Source organism: Podarcis melisellensis (assembly GCF_964234715.1).
Source record: "Podarcis melisellensis genome assembly, chromosome: 1".
Classification (NCBI taxonomy): domain Eukaryota; kingdom Metazoa; phylum Chordata; class Lepidosauria; order Squamata; family Lacertidae; genus Podarcis; species Podarcis melisellensis.
The window spans coordinates 91,766,874-91,788,035 of record NC_138528.1 but is presented as its reverse complement, the minus strand read 5'-3'; the positions used below and the strand labels follow the sequence as shown (position 1 = coordinate 91,788,035).

Genomic DNA, 21,162 nt, shown 5'->3' with positions numbered 1-21,162 from the left:
ACAAATATTATTTATAACACAGCTCAAAAACGTATGTTATACAGTGGTACCTCAGGTTAAGTACTTAATTCGTTCCGGAGGTCCGTTCTTAACCTGAAACTGTTCTTAACCTGAAGCACCACTTTAGCTAATGGGGCCTCCTGCTGCCGCTGCACTGCAGTAGCACGATTTCTGTTCTCATCCTGAAGCAAAGTTCTTAACCTGAAGCACTATTTCTGGGTTAGCAGAGTCTGTAACCTGAAGCGTATGTAACCTGAGGTACCACTGCATGTGTCAAAAAAAGACTAAATAAAGGAAATACTAAATGAAAACTTGAATCTCTGTGTTGGCTTCAATCTACACAACTGATAGTGTGCACCTATAGAACTATTAACTGTCCAGAGAGGTTTGAGAAATATGCTACCACAAGAGCTTGTAGCTAGAGCTCTCTTTATACTACAGTGTTTTGATGTTAGTGTGTTTTTAAGACAGACACAAGAGAATGCAAAGAAAAAAAGTGTTCTGCATAATATATATTTTGAGAAGTAACATTTTAAAGTTAGAATTTTAAAGAAATAGGGTGGAAGTCAGTAGAATGCTAAATTATTGTTCCATCTGGCTGTTCTGGGAGTTTCAAGCCTCCTGAGCAGATTGGGAATGGTGGGCCATAGGGATAACTGTTTATGTAACTTTCAATTGTTTATGTCACTTGCAAAGATGTATTTTGAAATATTAAATTCTCTTTGAGTTTCTAAAATATTGTTCTAGATATTATATTAGAAATGTGACCCAATATTACAAATTATATGTAATACAGAATATCAGTGAAGAATTTTAAGAATGCATTCGTTTCCAATTAATTTCTCCACACCTGCACCCCTGGGGAATATTTTTAGAAATGTAGTTTCCTGGTAAAGACCAATATGTGATTGAAACATGCCGGACTGCAAGTAGAAACTATTCAAGGCATTTTAAATTGCAATATATGGCTCAACCCTCTTCTTCCTGTTATGCTGCTCAGATTGCAAAGGAGAACCAGGCTCATATACCTTAAACAGTCTGGTCAAGATGATTCCTGCTTTGGAAACATCTTGCCTTGATTACTGACTTGCATTACATGTGCCCTTGAAGACAACCTGGAAGCTTCAATTGGTATAGATGCAGAATATAGCTGCCAGAGTTCTGGGTAGTATGGCCAGATGTCTATATTTGTGTGTGGCAATCTATTCACCACATTAAATATGCTGGTATTTACTTTTAAAGCCCTACACAGCTTAAGATCCCCAAACCTGAAGGAGACCAATTCTCACTGCAACCTATGTGTGATTAAGGACCTTTTTTGGTACTGGCATGCCCTCTATGGAGTACTCTTGTTATAGAGACTTAGCATGGTGCCTACATTCAGTGGCGTAGCGTGGGTTGTCAGCACCCGGGGCAAGGCAAGTAATTTGCACACCCTAACCCGTGGATTTGCACCCCCTAACCCTAACCCCCAGATGTTGCGCCCGGTGCGGCCGGCCCCCCCTGCACCCCCCACGCTACGCCACTGCCTACATTGATGGCACCAGGTTGAAATATTATTGTTCAGCCTGGCATTTAATCTTGTGCATGTTTTAAGAATGTAGCCTCTCTCTACTCTGGTTTTATTGTTGCATTTTATGTCCATCTTGATGGTGCAATGCCCTGAATTTTTTATGAGTGAAGAATGGTATGAAAAGTTTTAAATAAATATAGCAGCTATACAGAAGAATTTTAGCAGGTGCAGCTGGTCATGGCAGAAGTGGGAAAAAGCTGCACCTGCTAGAACTGCAGCTCCTACGCATCTGCTAAAGTTATATGAGCCCTATCTTCCTTTACTTTAAACTGGGGTAAGCAGATGAAAGCATCAAGCAGGCTCACTGAAGTTAGCACTGCTGAATAGACACTGACAAACACAAGTATATTAACACACAAAAATGCAAACGTTGTTAGAATGCATGCAGATTTTACATTGCCACCACCACAGTTAATTCAATTTAAACCCCAATTCAACAAAAACACTTCTGTACGGTCATTGGTATTTCAAAAACAGCATTAATTTGAATGGAAACCAAATTATTTGCCTGAAGATTTTCTATGGCATGAGTCACAGAATGTAGACTTGGTCCATTTGATAAAGTTCTAAAGGGAGCAAGAAGGACCTGGGGTGGATTAGGCACTCTTCCATATTATCCAAACACTGTATGTGACAAATCACACAACCAGAATGAAAACTAAGAAAAACCTTACAAATAAAAATGACAGTGTATTAGTAGCCCCAACAAATGCTGGCTGTATGGCATCAGCAGGGATCTGGAACGCATAAGAACATGAAAAAAGTGGCTGACTCCTCACCATATTTGGGAAAAACCCACAAACAACTTTCTGATTGCCTAAGCCCTACTGACTTCAGTAGTTCATTAGAGACCAAGTGCTTTGATGGACTGAGGCTTAAGAGCCTGATCAAAATAGTTGTTGGAAGTTAGTGATAGAAGAGCCCAGTAGACACCCACAATATTAGGAGGGTGATCCACAACAACTGATCACACCGCAGCTAGTGCCTAGGGGGCCATTGTTGGAAAAAGGTTGGGAGACACTGGTCTAGGGATCTGCAAAGGGTGAATTGACAATGCTCATTGTGCAACAACTCAGGCCATCACTAAGGCTAGCAGTGTGAGTAGTTATACCCTGTTTGTAATTCTGCTGGAAGTCGCAGATCAGACTGCCTTATCACAGATCAAGGTGGTTTGGGGTGGGCCTTTTTGTCACATGCTGTTATGTTCATTAATGCTTGCAAGCTTATCAAAGTTGCCTTGAGCATTTCATCCCCAAGAGTTTCATGAACCTACATTGCATATCTCACAATGAATTTGCTACACAAACATTTTGTAGCCTTTGTCCATGAGAAGGTTGCTTGGCATAAAGCTGTTATGTCAACCCCAGGAAACAATGGTGTAGTGGTGGGCGAGAAGGTAAAGCTGGCATTTCACAATTAATTCCATGCCCCACTTCTTCATGGAAATGTTAAAAAAAATGTGTCGCTGCAAGCAAAATGTACATACATCTCTGTTGGGCCACTTACAAAACTCCTGCTTCACTTCCACAAACATTCCTGGCACTTTTATACTAAAAAATTGCACTGAGATTTCTTCAGATCATGTTTATGGAATTTTGTGCCAACTGCATGAGTTGCGTGTCTTCCACTGTCTCCAGTAAGTCATGCTTATTAAGAGGAAAAGCACTGAAACTGGGTTTCAGGGAGTGGAATTCAATCCCATGGTGGACAAAAAATTCCTTGGATACTCCTTGCCAAATCAGTCTGTCTCTTTTTCAGCTAGAAAATGGCAATACTCAGAGTGGTGTGTCCCCCACCCCCCTAGGCATCACAGTTCCCAACTAAATGACTCTTTATTACAACTGGATTTTCCTATAACCCTTTTTTTGGGGTGGGGGTTAAATGATTAGCCAGAAGAGCTGGAAGTTATTTGGGTTGTTCCTATATAGCAGGCACAATTCCAGGAGATGTCAGAAGCCACCTGAAAGAACCAGAGCAGTAAGTAAACATTGCCCTTACATAACTGGGTGGGGGGAAAGGTAAAGTTTTTCTTCCTCATCCCTAATTTCTAGAAATTTAATTTCCAGGAATTAGTCATAATACATCTATAACATACAATTCAATCTCTGTAGTATTGGAAATGCCACAATAGCTAAACTAGTTTAAAAACAGCAGTGTTAGGCAGTGTTTAAGCAGCCCTAGAAGGATGAAGCAGCCCCACCAAAACTTCTAGCAGGTCATTTTGACAGAGGCTGCCTGTTCTGCACTGTCATTGCTTACCAACCCCTGAAGGCATTTTGCTGCTCATGGATCATTTGTTGCAGATTGTTCCTCATCTATTAATAGCCAAGTCTTGCCTTGTTTGGCCTGGCATGATTTTTGGTCCCTCCAAGGGAAAATTTTGCTTGCCTCTGCTTGGTCTTTTTAACTGGACATCTTTAACTGCACGTACCCTTTTGATGGTTGCATTAAACTTCTGAAGTTAAATACTACACACAAACACACACACACACACACACAGAAACTATTTACTTACATTTTGGATGCCAGTGGTGAGGAGGGAAAAAAGCTGTGTTGTATCTTGCATGCAAAATCCGGCCAAAATGTCTACTACTACCGAAAAGTAAAACAAATTAAAAATAAAAAGCAAAAAGGGAAAAACAAAACAAAGTAAAAAGCCAGATGTCACCCCCTGTCCATATAGAGGATGTTGCAGGGGGAGTGAGGATGAGAAGCAGGAGGCAGCGCACAGCTTCTGATGGCCTTACTCACTTTAACAGAGACTTTGTTGCTCAGAATATCCTTGGGTTTACGTAGGCCATTGGCTTCAGTTTTGCCACTGCTTTCCTTTTCTGCCCGCTTTCTCATGCGCAGGGTATGCCATGAACATGACTTCCTGTTGTACCAAAAAATGCACCAATCAAATGGCGTATCTTAGTAGGAAGAGGAAGGGATGTGGAAAAGCAATCAGCACACATGTTCTCGATACCTGCAGCCCCCCTTAAGAAGGGAGAAGCCACTTGCAATATGCCTAGTTGGGTGCAAACATTCAAGTCAGGATTTCAAACTAGTCTAGAACAAATGTTTTGTTTATTCTTGCTAATTGAAAGAAGATATTTTCTGTAAGTTGGCTGCAGGTCCGCAGATAACAGCATACTTCTTATTCATAACCTGCAAGGGTTGGCAAAGTAAATTCTTCCAGTTAAAGTGAAAATATTGCAAAATTAGAGAGAAATTAAGTCTTTGTGCATATCTTACAGAGCAACGGAAAGCATTTGTGTATACCATAGTTCGGTGCCAGCTCCCAAACATCAGAAGTTAGATGATAACCACTTTATTAGATAGAGGAGATAAACATCATAGTACAGCTGAGTTGATAAAACATAGGCATGTTGAAAGAACAGGAACTTCTTTGCTTAAGTGTAGCAATGCTTGTCTTTCTGCTCTAAGGAACAGAAAATGAAGTTTCTATATTCCCATTTTGTGTCCCAATACACATCCTACCTTTGCCACAAAATGTTTTCTCTAGGATGGGGAAGCAGAAATAGGAAAGTGTATGTATCAAAGCAAATAAGAATACTGACAACTATTTAGTCATTAACTGGATCGCCACTGCATGTCACTTTATAACAGAGAATCCCCCCTCCGTGGATTTGTAATACATTTTCATGTATACAGCTGAGTGAGAACTCACTTTTCAAAACCAGAAGCAAAACAGCTAGAACCATGGCTCAGTTGTCTGCTGTATTTGTCTTGGGTTTGTTTGTATGTTTGTATGTATGTATGTATGTATGCTGCAAGTCTAGACTCTGATCCCAGCTATGAAGACATAACAACATACCTTACAAGAAAGGGCAGGTCTGCACTTCATAACTGCCACAGGAAAACACTGCTGTAACACCAGTGTTTCCTGCAGAAAATATGTGAAGGGTGGGCATCCACACATACATCTTTTAAACATTCATGTACATATATCTGGGATTCCCAATTGAGCAAGAGGTTCTGGATGTGTGTACACACATATGACATTCACTTTTTTTTTTACTGTGGTGAAAAATGGTGTGTAGAGCTACTCAAAAAGTTGCATGCAAACTGGGAGATGATTGAACATTTTATGAATTATTTCACAAAACACTTTGTTCCAATACTGAAATGCTTTTGTGCTTATATAGTATTGTTCACCAGATTATTTGGCTGCAGTGTAATATTAAAAAGCAAAAAAACCCCCAAGGCTTAGAGCAAATAAGCCACACCATCACAAGACTAAACTGATTTATATCAAATTGTGGTCAGCCGTAGTTTATGAACTGTGTATATACTAGTGTTACAAGAGAAGTCCGATAGGCAACATTGTTTGGGAGCATGCAATGGATATCAATATCATCAAACCATGTGATATTGCGCTGTACCAGTCCTGTTCACAACCTCCACATGCATGCTCACTGAACAAGTGGGGGAAATACAGCTTCATATTCAAGTATATTTAGCAGAAGGTGTGAAAGGGGCTCCTAATGACCTGTGGTTTCACTCCTTCACCCAAACATTCAGTGAATGTGTGTATTGCAGGCATGAACAGGGCTTTGGTTTGCAGAGCTCAGGGGCAGATTTCTCTAAGATAATACTTGAGCATAATATCCATAGAAGCATGGGAAAGAATAGGAACAATATTAAGGAACATAAAACTAGTGAAGTAAGATTGCTTTTTTTCTGAATAAAAGGCCAAACTTTTAATTTTGGAGAGGAGGGGAAGAAAAATTCCCATTTCCCCCTACACATTCAAGTTAGCTTGAAGTAATTTTGAGAACATAAAAGGCTTTGAAACAAAGTGTACAGAATTCTCAGCATTTGCAGGGATATTCTATAGTAGTGTGAAACCCATGAGAGAGATACATAGGCCTTCTCTCTCTGTACTGTTATGTATTTATGCATATATTGTTCATGTTTTTCCCACCCAGCAAGTCATTGTGCTTTATTTCCATTGGTGCAGTGTTTGCTTCATCATTGGTCTTCCTGTAGCATAGCAGTTTTGTGCATGAAAAGTTATGGTCAAAAACCTAAGTCCCAATCCACATGACAATTCCCCTTGCCATGAAAATAACTGCTCCCACATCTCACTGAATTTTGTGAATATGCCCCCTGGGCTGTCCCTAATATGGGAGGTACCCTGAGCAAGGCCAATCACACAAACGCCTGGCAAAACCAGCATGTGAGTTCCATTAACAAACTTCGGTTACTCCCCATTTCCTCAGGCCTTGACATCACCTTGCGATCTTCACTGGATGAATGATGGTCAGGACATAGCTGAGTGGATAGAGCACGACACCCTTAATCTCAGGGTTGTGGGTTCAATCCCCACATTGGGCAAAAGATTCCTGCTCTGCAGGAGATTGGACTAGATGACCCTCCTAGTCCCTTCCAGCTCTACAATTCTATGATAACTTTGTAAAGACTATAAATTATTGGGCCCAGTGCAGACCTAACCATATTAAGCATTGACAAGAAAGCAGGAGGTATGCTGTGAGCTCACATTCTCCCCCCCCCCTCTTTGGTGCAAATTCACCTCTTCTCTTGTTGATTTTTGCCATAGTTGAGCACTACACCCAGGACGCACCACTGCTAACCATGGTTAATGTGAAGCAGCTTAGCAAATATTTGCAGTCTTGCTTCAAATCCTGGTTAGAAATCAGACTCATAGCTAAACATGGTTAGCATCTATGCAGATGCAACAATAAATCATGGCTAAGGCTAATAAGAAAAAAATATTTGTGTGGAAATCTTCATGTAGGCTATTCCCTCTCTCTTAAGATATAAAGACTGGCAGCATTGTCCCTGCACTGAGCCTTATTAATTTGCTGCAGCATACGTTAAATCTAATGAGTCAACACACCTAATCTTCAGTACTTAAAAGTCCATTGAAGAGCTCCCTTCAACAACTGTACTTCAAGGAATCTGTGCAAGATAACCAATGCTGAATCAATTTTTGACAACTGAAGATTAAAAAAAATAAAAATCAACTGGTTTTACAAAAAGGATTGTACCTTCAGTATTTAATATCAAAAACATTTTCTTGCATTATTTAGTCATTTCAAACTGACAAATTTCAAAAAAAGGTGAAATAGTATTCACACATTTGTTAAATAAGCAACAAAACATTGTAAGAAAAATAAGAACTTAAAGAGGGTCAAAAACTGGTCCTTTTTAACCTCATCAAAACATGCTCATGGTGAAAATTTATTTTACATATTTAAAATAGTACATTTAAAATTATTAGTTACATTACAGGTACAATGATGAACATTGCGACTATCCATAATATTGCACAACCTGACTTCAAATATGGGTTTCTTTAAATAGTGCAAAATACTTTTTACAGGAATGTACTCCAAAGGGGATTTCTCAAACCAAATTATTTTTACAAAATATTATGTGAACAGAAAAAAGAAACTTTCAAAATAAAAAAGTTACAATCTGTACAAGAAATTGCCATTGACAACATCAAATCTCTAGTCCTTGAGAAGTGGGTCTCAATCCAATACAAGGCCTGATGTATGTGGGTGGTGTTTTTCTTTGCTCTATATCATTATAACCTATATATATATATATTTATATTTATATTTATATATATTATAAGCAATTTAAAACACAAGATAAATACAAGTCCAGTCAAATCAGGTCCATATTTAGGAAAGGATGGGGGGAAACCATGCCCTTTAAACTGTCTATGGTTTTCAATTCTTTACAAACTATGGGGGCAGAGCGGGGAGAGAACAAAATTCCAACAAAAGCCCAACTATGCCAACATGGATACCCCATGTTGTGTTACCAAGCAAAGTTTGTTCCAATGGCACTGTAGATTTAAAAAAGGCAGGAAAATCCTAAGATTTGGGTTTTATTTTTCCTCAAAAATCCACATACTGCTCCCAGGGAATCCAACACAGCACTTACTTTATGCCTCCATCGCTATTATCTGTAGTTGATTTAGTGAGGGGAGCCAATATATTCCCTGGGATCCATCCTTCTGCTGCTGGTGAATGGTCATTGGCAGGCTGGTACACAAGGAACATGTTCTGCTGGTTAATGGCAAGTACTTGGACCACCTCACCCTGGTTGACACAGATTTCATTCTCCTTCAGTGCATAGTAATCTTTGATGACCACCATAGAAGAGGTCCCATTGCACCCACCCAAGTCATTCTGAAGAAGAGACACAGAAAGCAACAGTGACAAGATAGCTCAGGTGCAATGCTAAGTTTTTTTATCAGCATCTCCTGGGCAACACATTTAAGTGTACTAAGAGTTTACAAGACATCTCAGTGTGCACAGCAGAATGTTGCCGAGGCAACTGCACTGTGTTTCCTTCCATGTGATGCTGTGCGATTGACAGACTACAGATCAGTTGGCGTAAATTCACAAATGCATACTCATGGTCACTATAAGCAGTAGCTCTTTTTAATAGTTGCTTGTGAACAAAACCTACACATATGCTTGGGACACAACAGTTGTCAACTAATTTCATAGGACATTTTTTGAAAATCAATTATTTTCCTAATTTGGGAGATGGGAGGGCAAAGAAAGAAGATCAGTTAAATAAATGCATCAGGTTACATCGGTTTTGGAAGGCAAAGTGAAACCCTGGTCACATAATGGAAGTACTGTAGCTGATATAATTAAGGTAAAGAAAAATAAGAAGCAAGAAGAACTTTGTGTGCAAAAGCTCCCTGGGTCAACTCATCTCCAGGTAGGGCTGGGAGAGAGTTAGGACTGAAACCCTGCTAGTCAGTGTAGACAATACTGAGCTAGGCAGACTAACAGTCTGACTTGGTATACCACAGATTCCTATGTTTCACTTACGCCAGTTGTTGCTGAGAAGACTGCAAGAAGGAATGAAGGCAATTGCACTTTCTTGCTGTTACCTACTCACTCTGAACACGGACCTCCCATTCAGCCATCAGTGGGGACCACTCCCCATGAATTTGTCTTAAGATTGTTGTTGTTCTTTAAAGCAACTGCAACTAATAGCCACCAGCACGCGTGGCAGTGATTTCAAGGCTAGAGATGCACTTGTGTGTTTCCCTTTGTCAAATTTGCTTTCAGCTTTTTTAAAAAAATTGCACCATGCAGATTCTTGAGCCCTTTCCTAACACCCACAACAGACTTAAGACTGGATTTTGCTGTCTGAAAGCTGAAGACCATTTCCTTCTTGGATCAGCAGTTACCATCTATATATTGACTCACTGGTTCAAGTACCCACATCCACTAACCAGGATCAGTAACAGGCCAAATTTGAAATGATGGCAATTGCAGTAAAAAAACACCACACACACAAAGTGAAAATACACATACCTTGATTAGTTCATATTTGTCCCCAGGCTGGTGCTGCTCATGCCCTGTGCTGCCATTGGAGGTAGATATTTTCAGAGGTGGAAGAGATGGGTTACGCATTGTAGCCTTCAAAGGTTTATCCGACCCTACTGGACCTGAGGAATAGGGTCTGGTGATGGGCTGAGGTACCCTGCTGGTCTGGGGTCTCATTACAGCAGAACTGCTGTTTTCTTTGCGCTGGTACTCTATAGGAGACTGTAGTGCTGGAGTAGAACACTGGGAGTTAGTACAGACCTGCCCATTTGCGACACCATGTTTGCCTAATGCAAGGGATGCCATGTTTAGCTTGTTTCAAACAAGTAGCCTGGGAAAATACAAATCATTCACTTACATAGCTTGGAAACACTGAAAGTTTCTCTTCAGGAAGAATGAGGGAAGCACTTTCACAAGTGCTGACTTAACAAGACCGTAAAAACCCAAAGGTGCAGATCAGGTCTGCTTGGAGCTCACAGTAATACTCCCCACTTCTAGCCTCTCGATAACAGCAACAGTGAGCAGTGTCTGCTCAGTGATGCCCCTCCTGCTTTCATAATTTGTTGCTCTGGTGATTGATACTAAATAGCAGCTAGACCTAAAAGTTTACTAATCTTTATTTTATTTAAGATGAAATTGGTAGAGATGAGAGGTGAAGGCAGCTTCTGCAAAATTCTGGCTTAAGAACAAGAAGAAAATAGAACAAACCTAGTTTCAAAGTCTGGAGCTCTGCATGCCCATCCCTTACTATATGCAAATATAACATGGATGGGGAACCTGTGGGCTGCTATATCCTCTCTAAGTAGAAGAGGAGTCCATAGTTGAAACTACATACTGTGTGAAGTAGGACTTCCTCTAATATGTCTTGAATCCCACATGATTCAGCTTCATTGGGAAGAAAATGTAGCTTGTACCCAAGGCTGGCTTGCATACCTAAGGACTGTGAAGTGGCCAATTTTTAAAGAGGGATACAGGAAATGACAAGCCAATTAGCATAACATCTGTTCCAGGTAAACTGGTGGACACCATTGTGAAAGATGATAGCGTATACAAAAAGAAGTGCCGAAGAAGAATTAACATGACTTCTGAGAAAGTAGGACTTGTCTTGCTAACCATTTATAGAGTTCTTCGAGAGTGGCAGTAAGTATCTGGATGGGGTGATCTGGGAGACAATGGTACAATCCAACACACCCCATTCTGAACTCCACTGCTAGACTTCCTAAAAGAAAAAGATTTTCACCCTAGATTTTAATCCCTAGGACAAAATTTATCTGCCTCCAGTCATGCTCCATTTAAAAGGAAGGTCAGTGTGCATGACAGTTATGGAGGTGGCCTGCAACAGCAATCTAGGTACGAATAAGGTTCTGCCCAGAACAGTCAGAATGCACTTGGGTTTTCTATAATCAAGGACAGATAAAAATGCTTACCATTTAAAAAGTCCCTCTGTGTGTCCAGCACTTGATTGATATCCTCCACCCAAGCTTGCTGGATTTCAGGATTGGCTGCCTGCAAAATGAGCCTTTCTGACGTTTCCCGACTCATGAGTGCGAATTTGCAGGGATCATTGTCCACATTATCCTCAAGGATTAGGTATGTCATCTGCAAGCAACCAGAGAATGCTCAATGCTCATTCAAGGGGGAGCAAGCAAATTCAGGTAAACTATATAGCAGCTAAACTGAAAGATGGCCCTGCCACCACTGTCCAAATGAAAAGCAGCAACCACAGAAGGTTCACTTCTCCAGAGGAGGAACTCTCTGGAAGTAACGTCCCATAGAGAATACTTGGCTTTCAGCTTTGTTCTTCCGCTTCTGTGCTAAGCATCTTCAAGAACTGTTCAATTATCTCTGAGTTACTGGCTTTCTTCAATGGTTAGCAATGCTAATAATTATGGGTGGGAGGAAGAAAATTGCTCTACATGAGATGCCCTCCAAAACAGAAAATGCTTTCTGTCGTATTGCCAAATAAACACAAGCATCAACAGAACAGCCTCTAAGAGGAAAAGTATAATGCTATTTGCCCAGGTATATAATTCAAGTGTACGAAGATTTATCATTTGCTGACTGAAGTTTTTTGCTGAACATTTAGAGCAGGGGTTGGGAATCTTTTTCAGTCCTGAAGATAACTTTCCTTCATGGGCAACCTTCTATGGGTCGGATGCCAGTAGGGTACAGATGAAAGTGGGTGGGGCAACGGATGCAACTTCTACCTTTGTACAGTAGGCTATATATGAGCCCTGTAGAATTCAGAAGCACACACACACACACAACACCCACCCATCCATCAAGGCAAGCAAGAGGTGTTTTTGTAGGTCAACAACACATTTCATCTAGGCAAAAGCAGTGAAGGAGACTGCTGAGGCTGTCTGGGAGAGGGTGTAGCTCAGGGATGGGGTATGGCCAAGTGAGAGTACTGAGGGGCCAAGGGGCATTTGGCCCCTAGGCCTAAGGTTCTCCAATTCTGGTTTAGATAGTTCAGCTCTAATTAGATGTGATGTTATTATCCTAACCCTATGCTATTCTACCAGTTTTATTTAATCACTCACTCAGTCTGCACACACAGACACACGTCACAGAATAATAGAATAGAATATTAAAATAGATTATATATCTATCGTACACCATGGCTGCAAGTCAGAGAATGACATGATAGAACTGTAGGACTGGAAAAGGGCCTAATGGCCATCTTCTTTAAACCTCCTGCACTGAAGCAGAAGGACCTTTTCACACCACCAACTTTGCTTATCTAGTGTGCAGCAAACCAAGAAAAGGAAAAATGCACTGCAGTGAAGTTTCCAATTGACTCAAGGAAGCACAACCACAACTTACCTTTATGCTTCGCTTAAAAAGGTACCCAGGTGTTAGAGAGCCTTTCCTCAGAAGTTCACTAAAGATGACAATTTGCTCAAAGAGGAAAACTCTGCGTTCTTTTGGCCGAGAGAGACCTCCAGAATCCTGCTCCGTTACATAGAACGTATCCTGCTGTAGCAACTTCCCTTGGGCTGCCAGCTTGCCCTAAGTTAAATAAATGTTGTTAAACGCAGATGGCATAGAAAGAGTAAAGGCACCCAATCATGGCCAGCATGTTATCACATGGTCTGGGGTAGACCTTACAATTTGCTCATGTGTGTGAAATGATTCATTATCACATGATGTTTAGCCATTTATGCTCAAAACTCGCTACCAAGTTCATGTACCCAATACCCTAACATGAATATGGAATTATGTACAATATATGCACGCCCACCCATATATCTGACCCTTGCAAACCTCTTGCATCAAAAACCCCCCAAAGGAACACAGGAATTCGGCATGCACACACACAGGTGTATGTGCATATCTCCCACACCATACTATATTGTATGTGTTATAAAGGATTCAGTCCAACGCTCTGCCATATGTAAGATTTCCACATTGGTGACTCTGAAGCAGATGCCTGAAGTTTTACTCAAAATGACTTATAAATTAAGCAATCCCACAGTGGAGAATCAGGAGTAACAGGGAAATTATCTATAAGCTACAACAACTTCAACACAATACTACATAGAAGCTTCAAGGTTTCACTGGATTGAGAGTCACAGTGATGCCTTCAACAACAACAGCAAAGGTAAAAGGCACCAGGCATAAGAAACTGCTTGCTATGTGATTACAGGTGCCAAAGGAAATGATTAAACAGTCTGTTCAGCTGTGTGTGTGTATGCACATGTGTGTGAGCACATTCCTGCCCACAAGTGTACAAATGAAACTTCCTTCCTGGGTAAGATTCAAAGCAGAAAGTTTAAGCATATCATACCCACCATTTTATGGAAGAAAGTTCACACAACCTTCCCCCCTTTCTAAAATGCAGTTGGGCTATTCCAATGAGACACAGCTATCAGTGCCAACAATTGTACTATTACATCCACATTCAAAAATATTGACTTCTACCTCAAAGCCCTGAAGACGACCCAGGTTCATCATGTCATTGCAGCGTTTAGGAACAAGGCACATCAGCTCCACAGCTTTCTATTAGAGAGAGGCAACACATAATCAGAACTGGAAGGAATGAAAGGGCATCTAGTGTGCTACCCTAATCAAGGTAGGGCAAACCTTCCATCCATGGTACACAGGACAGAGTCTGAAAGTGGGCATCTTGTAGAAAGATGTCAGAGGAGCAAATAGCTCAAAAACGCTCAAGCAAGAGGGTCAATGCTTATTTTGCCTGGTGAGCTCTGGTCCATGGGGTCACGAAGAGTCGGACATGACTAATTGACTAAAGGACTTAACAACAACATAACAAATTACTAAAGCCGGTAGACAGTGGAACTTCAAATATGGCTTCCCATCACACCTACAGTGTGACTCAAAAATCCACCTACAAAATAATTCTAGCAGGCACAATTATTGTCACCAAGGACTGACCACAATCTCCACCCATGTAGATGCCTACTGTACACAGGGAATGCCCAAAGTGACCAGAGCAGGAAGAGCCTTCCTTGTTTTGGCTGTGGGGTGAAAGTGGTTCAGTGAAGCCAACCACAGGTGGGGCAGGAACTGAATCCCTTACTACCTTGCAAGCCAGTCATATGAAGTTGCCTTTGCCTCAAAGCATCTAGAGACCATTAACTCTCAGGAAGCCCCATTAACTTTACCAAATGCAAGCACTGATGAAGCCATAGCTCCACAGCCTGCCTTTAAGTGGGGCTACAGAACGGTTGATTTTGAACATAGGAAAAGGATTCTGAACTCCTGTTCCAGACCTGTGAATGAGGGAAAAGCTCCATCTGACTGTATTGTCTAATTTTGTGTTATGCCATGCCCCCATGGTGCACTCTTTCAAAATTCAAAATGTGCCCACTGATCCAATTATCGGCAACTACAGCAGTATGGGACAGAGTGAGCCTATGCATAAAGAGAAAGCTCCCCACTTCAGACTCCCCCCCCCCCATGAACTGATGGCAGGAAGGGGCAGTAAAGCTCCATTCAACACAAAGGTGAGCATGTGGAGAATGCTTGAAAGGGACTTCAATAAAATTATCTGAACAAATACTGTTTGGTAGGCAACAGGGTCCCCTCCAGCTGTTGGATCACAACTCCTGGAGGGGGTGATGCTGCCTGGCACCGATGGAAGTGAGATCAAGCAACATCTTGGTCTACTGAAAGACCCTTTGCAAGTTCTAGGCTGGTATCCAAACTTGTGTCTTCCAAATTTGTAACTCTGTGTTTTTAATTAATGCATCATATCAAATGCTACCTTGTGTCAATTGCAACTATCCTTGATGACCAAAGGAAGAGGGCAAGGAAAGTCTAAAGTAAGGATATTCAATTTGCTGCTCATAAGGCTAGGTTTTCATTCACTAATTTTAGCCTGAGTTGACATTTTACACTAAACATTACTGAAAATGAATACAGCATAAAAGCAAGTATTTAAAGGCAGTGGGGGTGGGGTGGGGAGTAAACAATAAAAAAATCATTTTTTCTTCTTCTTACTGGTTTCACCATATGAAAATCACTCTTATATACTTTTTTGGTATCTTGACTTTCTGTTAATATACAAACACCCAAGCCAACATGAACACATAAGAAAGCAGATAAAAGTCCATACCTCTGTCTCTGAACATTCCAGCCCAGCTTTTTCACTGTATTTTAGAAAATCCTACAGGAATGAAAAACATCCTCTTAAAAATAATTAACAAGAATACATATTGATATCTTCCCCTTTGAAGGCATACTTGCTTACTTGTGGAAATGATTTTGCATGGCAAGGTTCCAAACCCTCCCGAGATGTTAAGGAATAAAGACACATGAGACCACTAACTTTAGGTGAGTCTATGCTGCGGTTTAAATGTGCCACCCATTTATAGACATAAAGGTCCTAACTGATGAACAAATAGAACACAAGACTGAAACAAAATGTATGCATTTACAAATTTTATTGTGATCTACAGTAATTTTGTTATGCATGATTGAATCTGAAGGCTTTTTGAATGCTGAACATGTAAACTGTACCTTTCAACTTTAAATGGTCTTTATAGGGCACCTGGAAAACACCCCATCCACTCAACCCTGCCTTCACCGTGCATTCCCCCTGTACTGCAATAGCTTTGATGCGGTATGGGGGAAAACAAACAAGTAAAGCTCCAGCATACATACAATGCTCCAGGGAGCATTGTGGTTTAGCCTGCTATAGCAACTGGGTTGGGTGTTTGTTTGTTTTTTGCCATTATCAGTATACAGGTATTTGGATAATCTTTTTCCTAGACACAACATTTCACTGGTATATTTCACCTTGAGTAGCAGCTGGTACTTGGTTATTCTTTGAATGGGCTTTATTAAGAAGTCACTGAGAGTTAGCCGCTGGTTTATTTCTTGTTGCACCTCCTAGAAAACAAAAAGTAGGCAATATCAACAAAAAAATACTTATTTATATCTTGTCTTTCTTCCAAGGAAACTCAAGGGGTTCCCATCCAAGCACTGACCAGACTATGAGTTACTTAGTTTTAGCAAAATTTTGTAACGTGTGCCTTCTGTCAATTCCCTGAGATTATAGTCATCTATGACATGTTGACTAGCCCATCTTTCCAAACCGAACAGTTAGACTAGTCCAAATGTTACTACAATAGGCCCATAACAATTAAGATTAGTATTGTACAGATGAATATAATTTTCTTTTACTCTTCTTGTTAAGTGGGTGGGTGGGTAGAAAAGGAGACTAAAATGAATGTATCAAGCATGAAACGTCTTCAGAAACAGGTACAAAAATTTTCTGGAAAGAATACTGGCACTATCTGTCAATTAAATGGAATGAAACAACCCCTAAACCAAAGGGAATGAAACTCGAATAGTTGTTAACAGTTTACAAGGCAGAAATGTTGCTTTTTTTTAAAAAAAAAGGATTTTAAGCAGAAATGTTAGAATTTTTAAATTTAATATTTGAGGCAGTTTCTAGACTTTGAGACAGACATAAATGGAATCCTTTCATAAACAGGTTTAGGAACCATAAAGTATGGAGGGGTTGCTCTCTTCCTTTAACTTCTGGTATCATTCTCCATATTTGTATGTGTGTATGCAAGCACATCCACCCACCCTCAGTTCCTCACACCTGCTACAATATGTGCCAATCATCCATCCAACTGTTAAAACAATGAGGTAAAAGACAAAACTTTCTAATAAAGAGTATTTTTGCACTTTAAGGATGAACTAATTTAATTATGGCGTAACTTTTCATCTGTATCTATTCCACCTGTTTTCTTTCAGAGCTAACTTTGACTCTAAGTGGCAGGTGTAGAGCTTGCTGTACCCCTTACTATTTGCATAAATATGCTTTACCAAACAAAAAAATTGATACCACAGGTAAGTAAGACAGCCCCCCACAAACTGCCTGGTCCTACCAGCAACAAATGTACAGGGAATCAGGCGGGGCACAAGAGAAAGAACACACTGCTAAATATAAGACAGAATTTACTTGGAAAGCAAAGACAGAAAGGGGGAAAGCCACTAATCCAAATGGGATAAGCTTGCTGACACAGCTGTAGGAATGTGTGTGCAAATATGAGAGGGGAGAAGAGATCCTGTCAGGTGTATTTTAAGCTGCAACATGAATAAGGAATGAAGGCCAAACCTTACCTCAAAATATGCACCACATTCCGCTACTATATATTCAGATTTTGGTTTGTTTTGACAGTACACCACATACATGTGTAATCGCCTCTCCTGTAAAAGCAAAATTTGCATAGTTTTCTTAGTCTAAGCCCAGACTAAAGCTTTTACCACTGCATGGACAGTGACAGAAAGTATTTTCCTTGTTCTAATGTTACTGTCTACTATCACCTGATCAAAGGACTGTGTACAGACACCAACTTTTGGAAAAAGAATGAGGAAAGCAAGATAAAACTAAACTCCAGTTCCTAAACCCGAAGCACAAGCACCCTCCTTCCTCCCAAAGATAATGTGTGAGTGGGTCGCCCCATGTGGACACCAGATTCAGGCAATTGTTCAAGAAGGGTAAGACTGCATGATTGCTTGTCAGGAAACATGCCACACATGCCACTGCTGCTTTCATTTTGCTGCAACTTCCATATCTCTCCGGTTAGCTTTCTGAAGCAGCTAGGCACTGCCATAGTGCTGCTGCTGAGAGGACAGGAACAGAGCTCCTTGGATCACTGGCTGTACAAAAGCAAATAGGTGGTACAGTCAACCAGAATCTTCAATATACAAAGAGATAGTTCATGGGCTCCTGCGTCAAATGGCCTTACACTATTATTACTTCAAGCCAAATGATGAGGACATGCTCAAAGCCAGCCAGCAAGTATGTGATTGATATAGGATATTAATCCAGGTCCAAACTCATCAAGCTATTACTAAGTAGGCACTTGTTCTATAATCCTAGTTGAAGTGTAAAAAACGTAGACTGTTGAATAAGCAATGTATTATTAGAAATTGCTGAGGTATACATCTGTGTTAGTTTAGCTCTGTTATTGAAGACACACATCCTGTACAAATATACAAAGGTTGTAGCCAGGAAGTAAGCAGCTAAACAGTATTTGAAGCAGCATTTGGGGTGGTGGGTACATTTCCAGCCAAGTTTTAACAGAAGCAATTAAGTAAAACACAATATTATTACAATTATGGCTTTAGTTAAGACAATTTTGTGGATATTGAAGGAAAATTACTTTCATTCTGGAAAAGTAAAATAAATACTCCACTCAAACATCCCATTTTATGGCTTGAGGGAAATCCAGGTATTATTCCTATCCTCATTTGGGGTGTGTGTGTGTATAATTAAAATATCCAATCAGTACAACAGGGACATATTTAGGAGCTATTTCCATTTTTTAAAAGGACTAGCATGTAACTCACATGTTTGATGAAGAGCTGTGCTAAACGGTCATGCTCTTGAAGGCACTTTTCCAGTTCAGCAAGAAAAAAACTGCAATAAAAAATACACAGCTGTTCACAAAGTCTCCCTCAGTACTCTTCACCACCATATTATATGGCTTTATCTGATTTTGTCTTGTATCACATATAAAACTACACTCATATAAGATCGGTTACTTCTGAATAGCTTAGCCTGCACCATCCTGCTAATGCTTAAGAGAATTTAATTGCGCATGAGGAACTAGTGAATATAAAAAGCCCATCCGTTGGCATGCAATATCCTCCTCCAAATACTGTACTGAGAACCTTGCTGTTCATCTGTTAATGAAGATAGCCCCAGTCCAGTCTTCCTGTTGCAAACAAATAGGGATAATTGCCCATAATTCTTAGGAAAAGGTTGTGAAAACAGGAGTCAATTATCAGACATCTCTGTTCCATGGAATTTATCCCTGCCACCACCTGCATTTTTGAACTATTTCCTTTTTGCACATATAATAAATCAAAAGTTTGTCTTTGCAACCAATTTGCAACCCTGAGATTCTCCAATAACATATATTCATTTGATTTTAAATGAAGGATTTTACAGAGCCTCATCATGGGTGCAACTAACAAATAATGGAAGGGATAGAAAAATAATTTCGGCGATTACTGAGTAAAAGAGGCAATACTAGAGTAAGAGGCCAGAACAGTGCTGTGTCCTGTAAGTCATAATATTCAGTCAACTAACATCAATGGCACTAGACACTAGAGTTTTTGCTTGAAGCTTGCAAGAGACCTCTTGGGGTATAACAAATGCTCAGAATCACATACATTGTGGCACTGAATGAAATGTTGATTGCTGCTACTAGCTATAGAACATTAACTCACAATGAACTTCTCCCAGAGGGTGAGGGGATGTAGTATAGTAGTTCAGACCAAGTAAAATGTCTATGTATATAAGAAGTCTATGCATTTTAGCAATAGTCAGTTAAAAGCTGACTGCAGACTTACTCTTTGTGCCAGTCATAGATCTGGTGAATGTTACCGAACACTATCTTGTCTTTCCCTTTCATGTCTTCAGGAACACCTTTTTCTTCTATCCTTTTCATGAATCCCTTTAAGGAAATTATAAAAAATAAATTTAAAAAAGCAAATTTCAAATTCCAGATTTTGTTATATTTTTGAGATACACATCATATTCAAATGAGACTTCTTCTATATCCATGGAAGGAAGCAATTAAACCTTAAAGAAGTGCAAAAAGACAGCATTAAAACATTTCTTCTGTGCCCTCAGATGACAGATAAAATTATCTGGTTTTGGTTCATGAAGATTATAGTGTTAGAATATTACTCAATTTGAGAAGCCACAGTAAGAATATATACCCAATATAGATTATTTTACTCACCTCCACCACAATTCCTAAGTCTTTGACATAGTCCTTCTCTGTCTGTACAAGTTCATTTAAAACAAACCTAAAATTCAAAAGAGGAGCATATTGTAGCAGCCAGGTTAAATATACGTCACGTATACATGGTCAGCAACTATTTTCACTAGTAGACTAAGTAGTAGTAGTAGACTTTTCACTAAGTAGACTCTCATCTGAGTCGGGCAATATCAGGGCAGCTCAGGTTGATTATAAACAGGCAATTCCCACACCAAAGGCATGCATTGTAAAAAAAATAAAATTATATGGTGGTACAAGAGGATTCAAAGCCACCAAAGCAACCAACTTCTTTCAACTCTCATTACATACATTAATGTCACTGGTTGCTCTATTGGAAATAGTGGGTGAAGACATATACAGTTAACTTGCATCTTATGAGAGGGCTTGGTTCTAGAGCAGGCTTCCTCAAACTCGGCCCTCCAGATGTTTTGAGACTACAATTCCCATCATCCCTGACCACTGGTCCTGCTAGCTAGGGATCATGAGAGTTGTAGGCCAAAAACATCCGGTGGGCAGATTTTGAGGAAGCCTGTTCTAGAGATTCAAGCGTGAACGCAAAATGCATAAAGCCAGGAGCCTCTTCAAAGTGGAGGGCTGCTTGCTGGGTTCTAGGAAGGTCACACCAGGGCTCTAGGACACTGCCAGAACCCTTGAGCCTTCTTCCCAAAGCTTGGCAAGCCTGCAACTGCAGTTGTGTGTGGTGGTGGCAGTGGCAGATGGGGGACTAAATAAACGGGGAGCGGGGAATGGTGGATTTCCTACCCTCTCCATTTATTTATTTCCCCCTCAATTTCACAAAACTGCAATCATGTAAGTTTACAAGTGCAAGCTGCGAGTTACCTCTATAACATATTAAGAACAGAGGAATTATTTTTAAGAATGCCATCACCATAGTTTATAAAACTGTTCCTGGGAGAGCTTTAATTGGTTCTGTGGTTTCAGCATAAGTTCTTCTGAATCAGAGCAAAGTCAGTTGTTG

At 40.2% G+C, this 21,162-nt stretch overlaps 1 protein-coding gene across 22 annotated transcripts in view; it reads right to left on the bottom strand.

Annotated features, from left to right (window-relative positions):
- Positions 1-21,162, bottom strand: part of KALRN (kalirin RhoGEF kinase) — a 483,631-nt gene that overhangs the window by 19,225 nt on the left and 443,244 nt on the right. For 17 of the 22 annotated variants that reach the window (XR_014171512.1, XM_081924445.1, XM_081924446.1 and 14 more), the window contains 12 exons: positions 20,145-20,211; positions 19,750-19,853; positions 18,742-18,811; positions 17,509-17,595; positions 16,171-16,263; positions 15,488-15,538; positions 13,831-13,908; positions 12,733-12,918; positions 11,334-11,505; positions 9,895-10,136; positions 8,498-8,745; positions 4,325-4,448 (listed from right to left, as the gene is read on the bottom strand). Coding sequence is in view for 21 of the 22 variants with exons in the window: in XM_081924445.1 (XP_081780571.1) it covers positions 4,325-4,448; positions 8,498-8,745; positions 9,895-10,136; positions 11,334-11,505; positions 12,733-12,918; positions 13,831-13,908; positions 15,488-15,538; positions 16,171-16,263; positions 17,509-17,595; positions 18,742-18,811; positions 19,750-19,853; positions 20,145-20,211 (1,522 nt within the window). In the remaining variant the exon portion in view is untranslated. Of the gene's footprint in view, positions 1-4,324; positions 4,449-4,701; positions 4,724-7,584; positions 8,746-9,894; positions 10,137-11,333; positions 11,506-12,732; positions 12,919-13,830; positions 13,909-15,487; positions 15,539-16,170; positions 16,264-17,508; positions 17,596-18,741; positions 18,812-19,749; positions 19,854-20,144; positions 20,212-21,162 lie in introns of those variants that run through there. The other 5 variants (XM_081924439.1, XM_081924440.1, XM_081924442.1 and 2 more) reach the window with 2 other exon arrangements.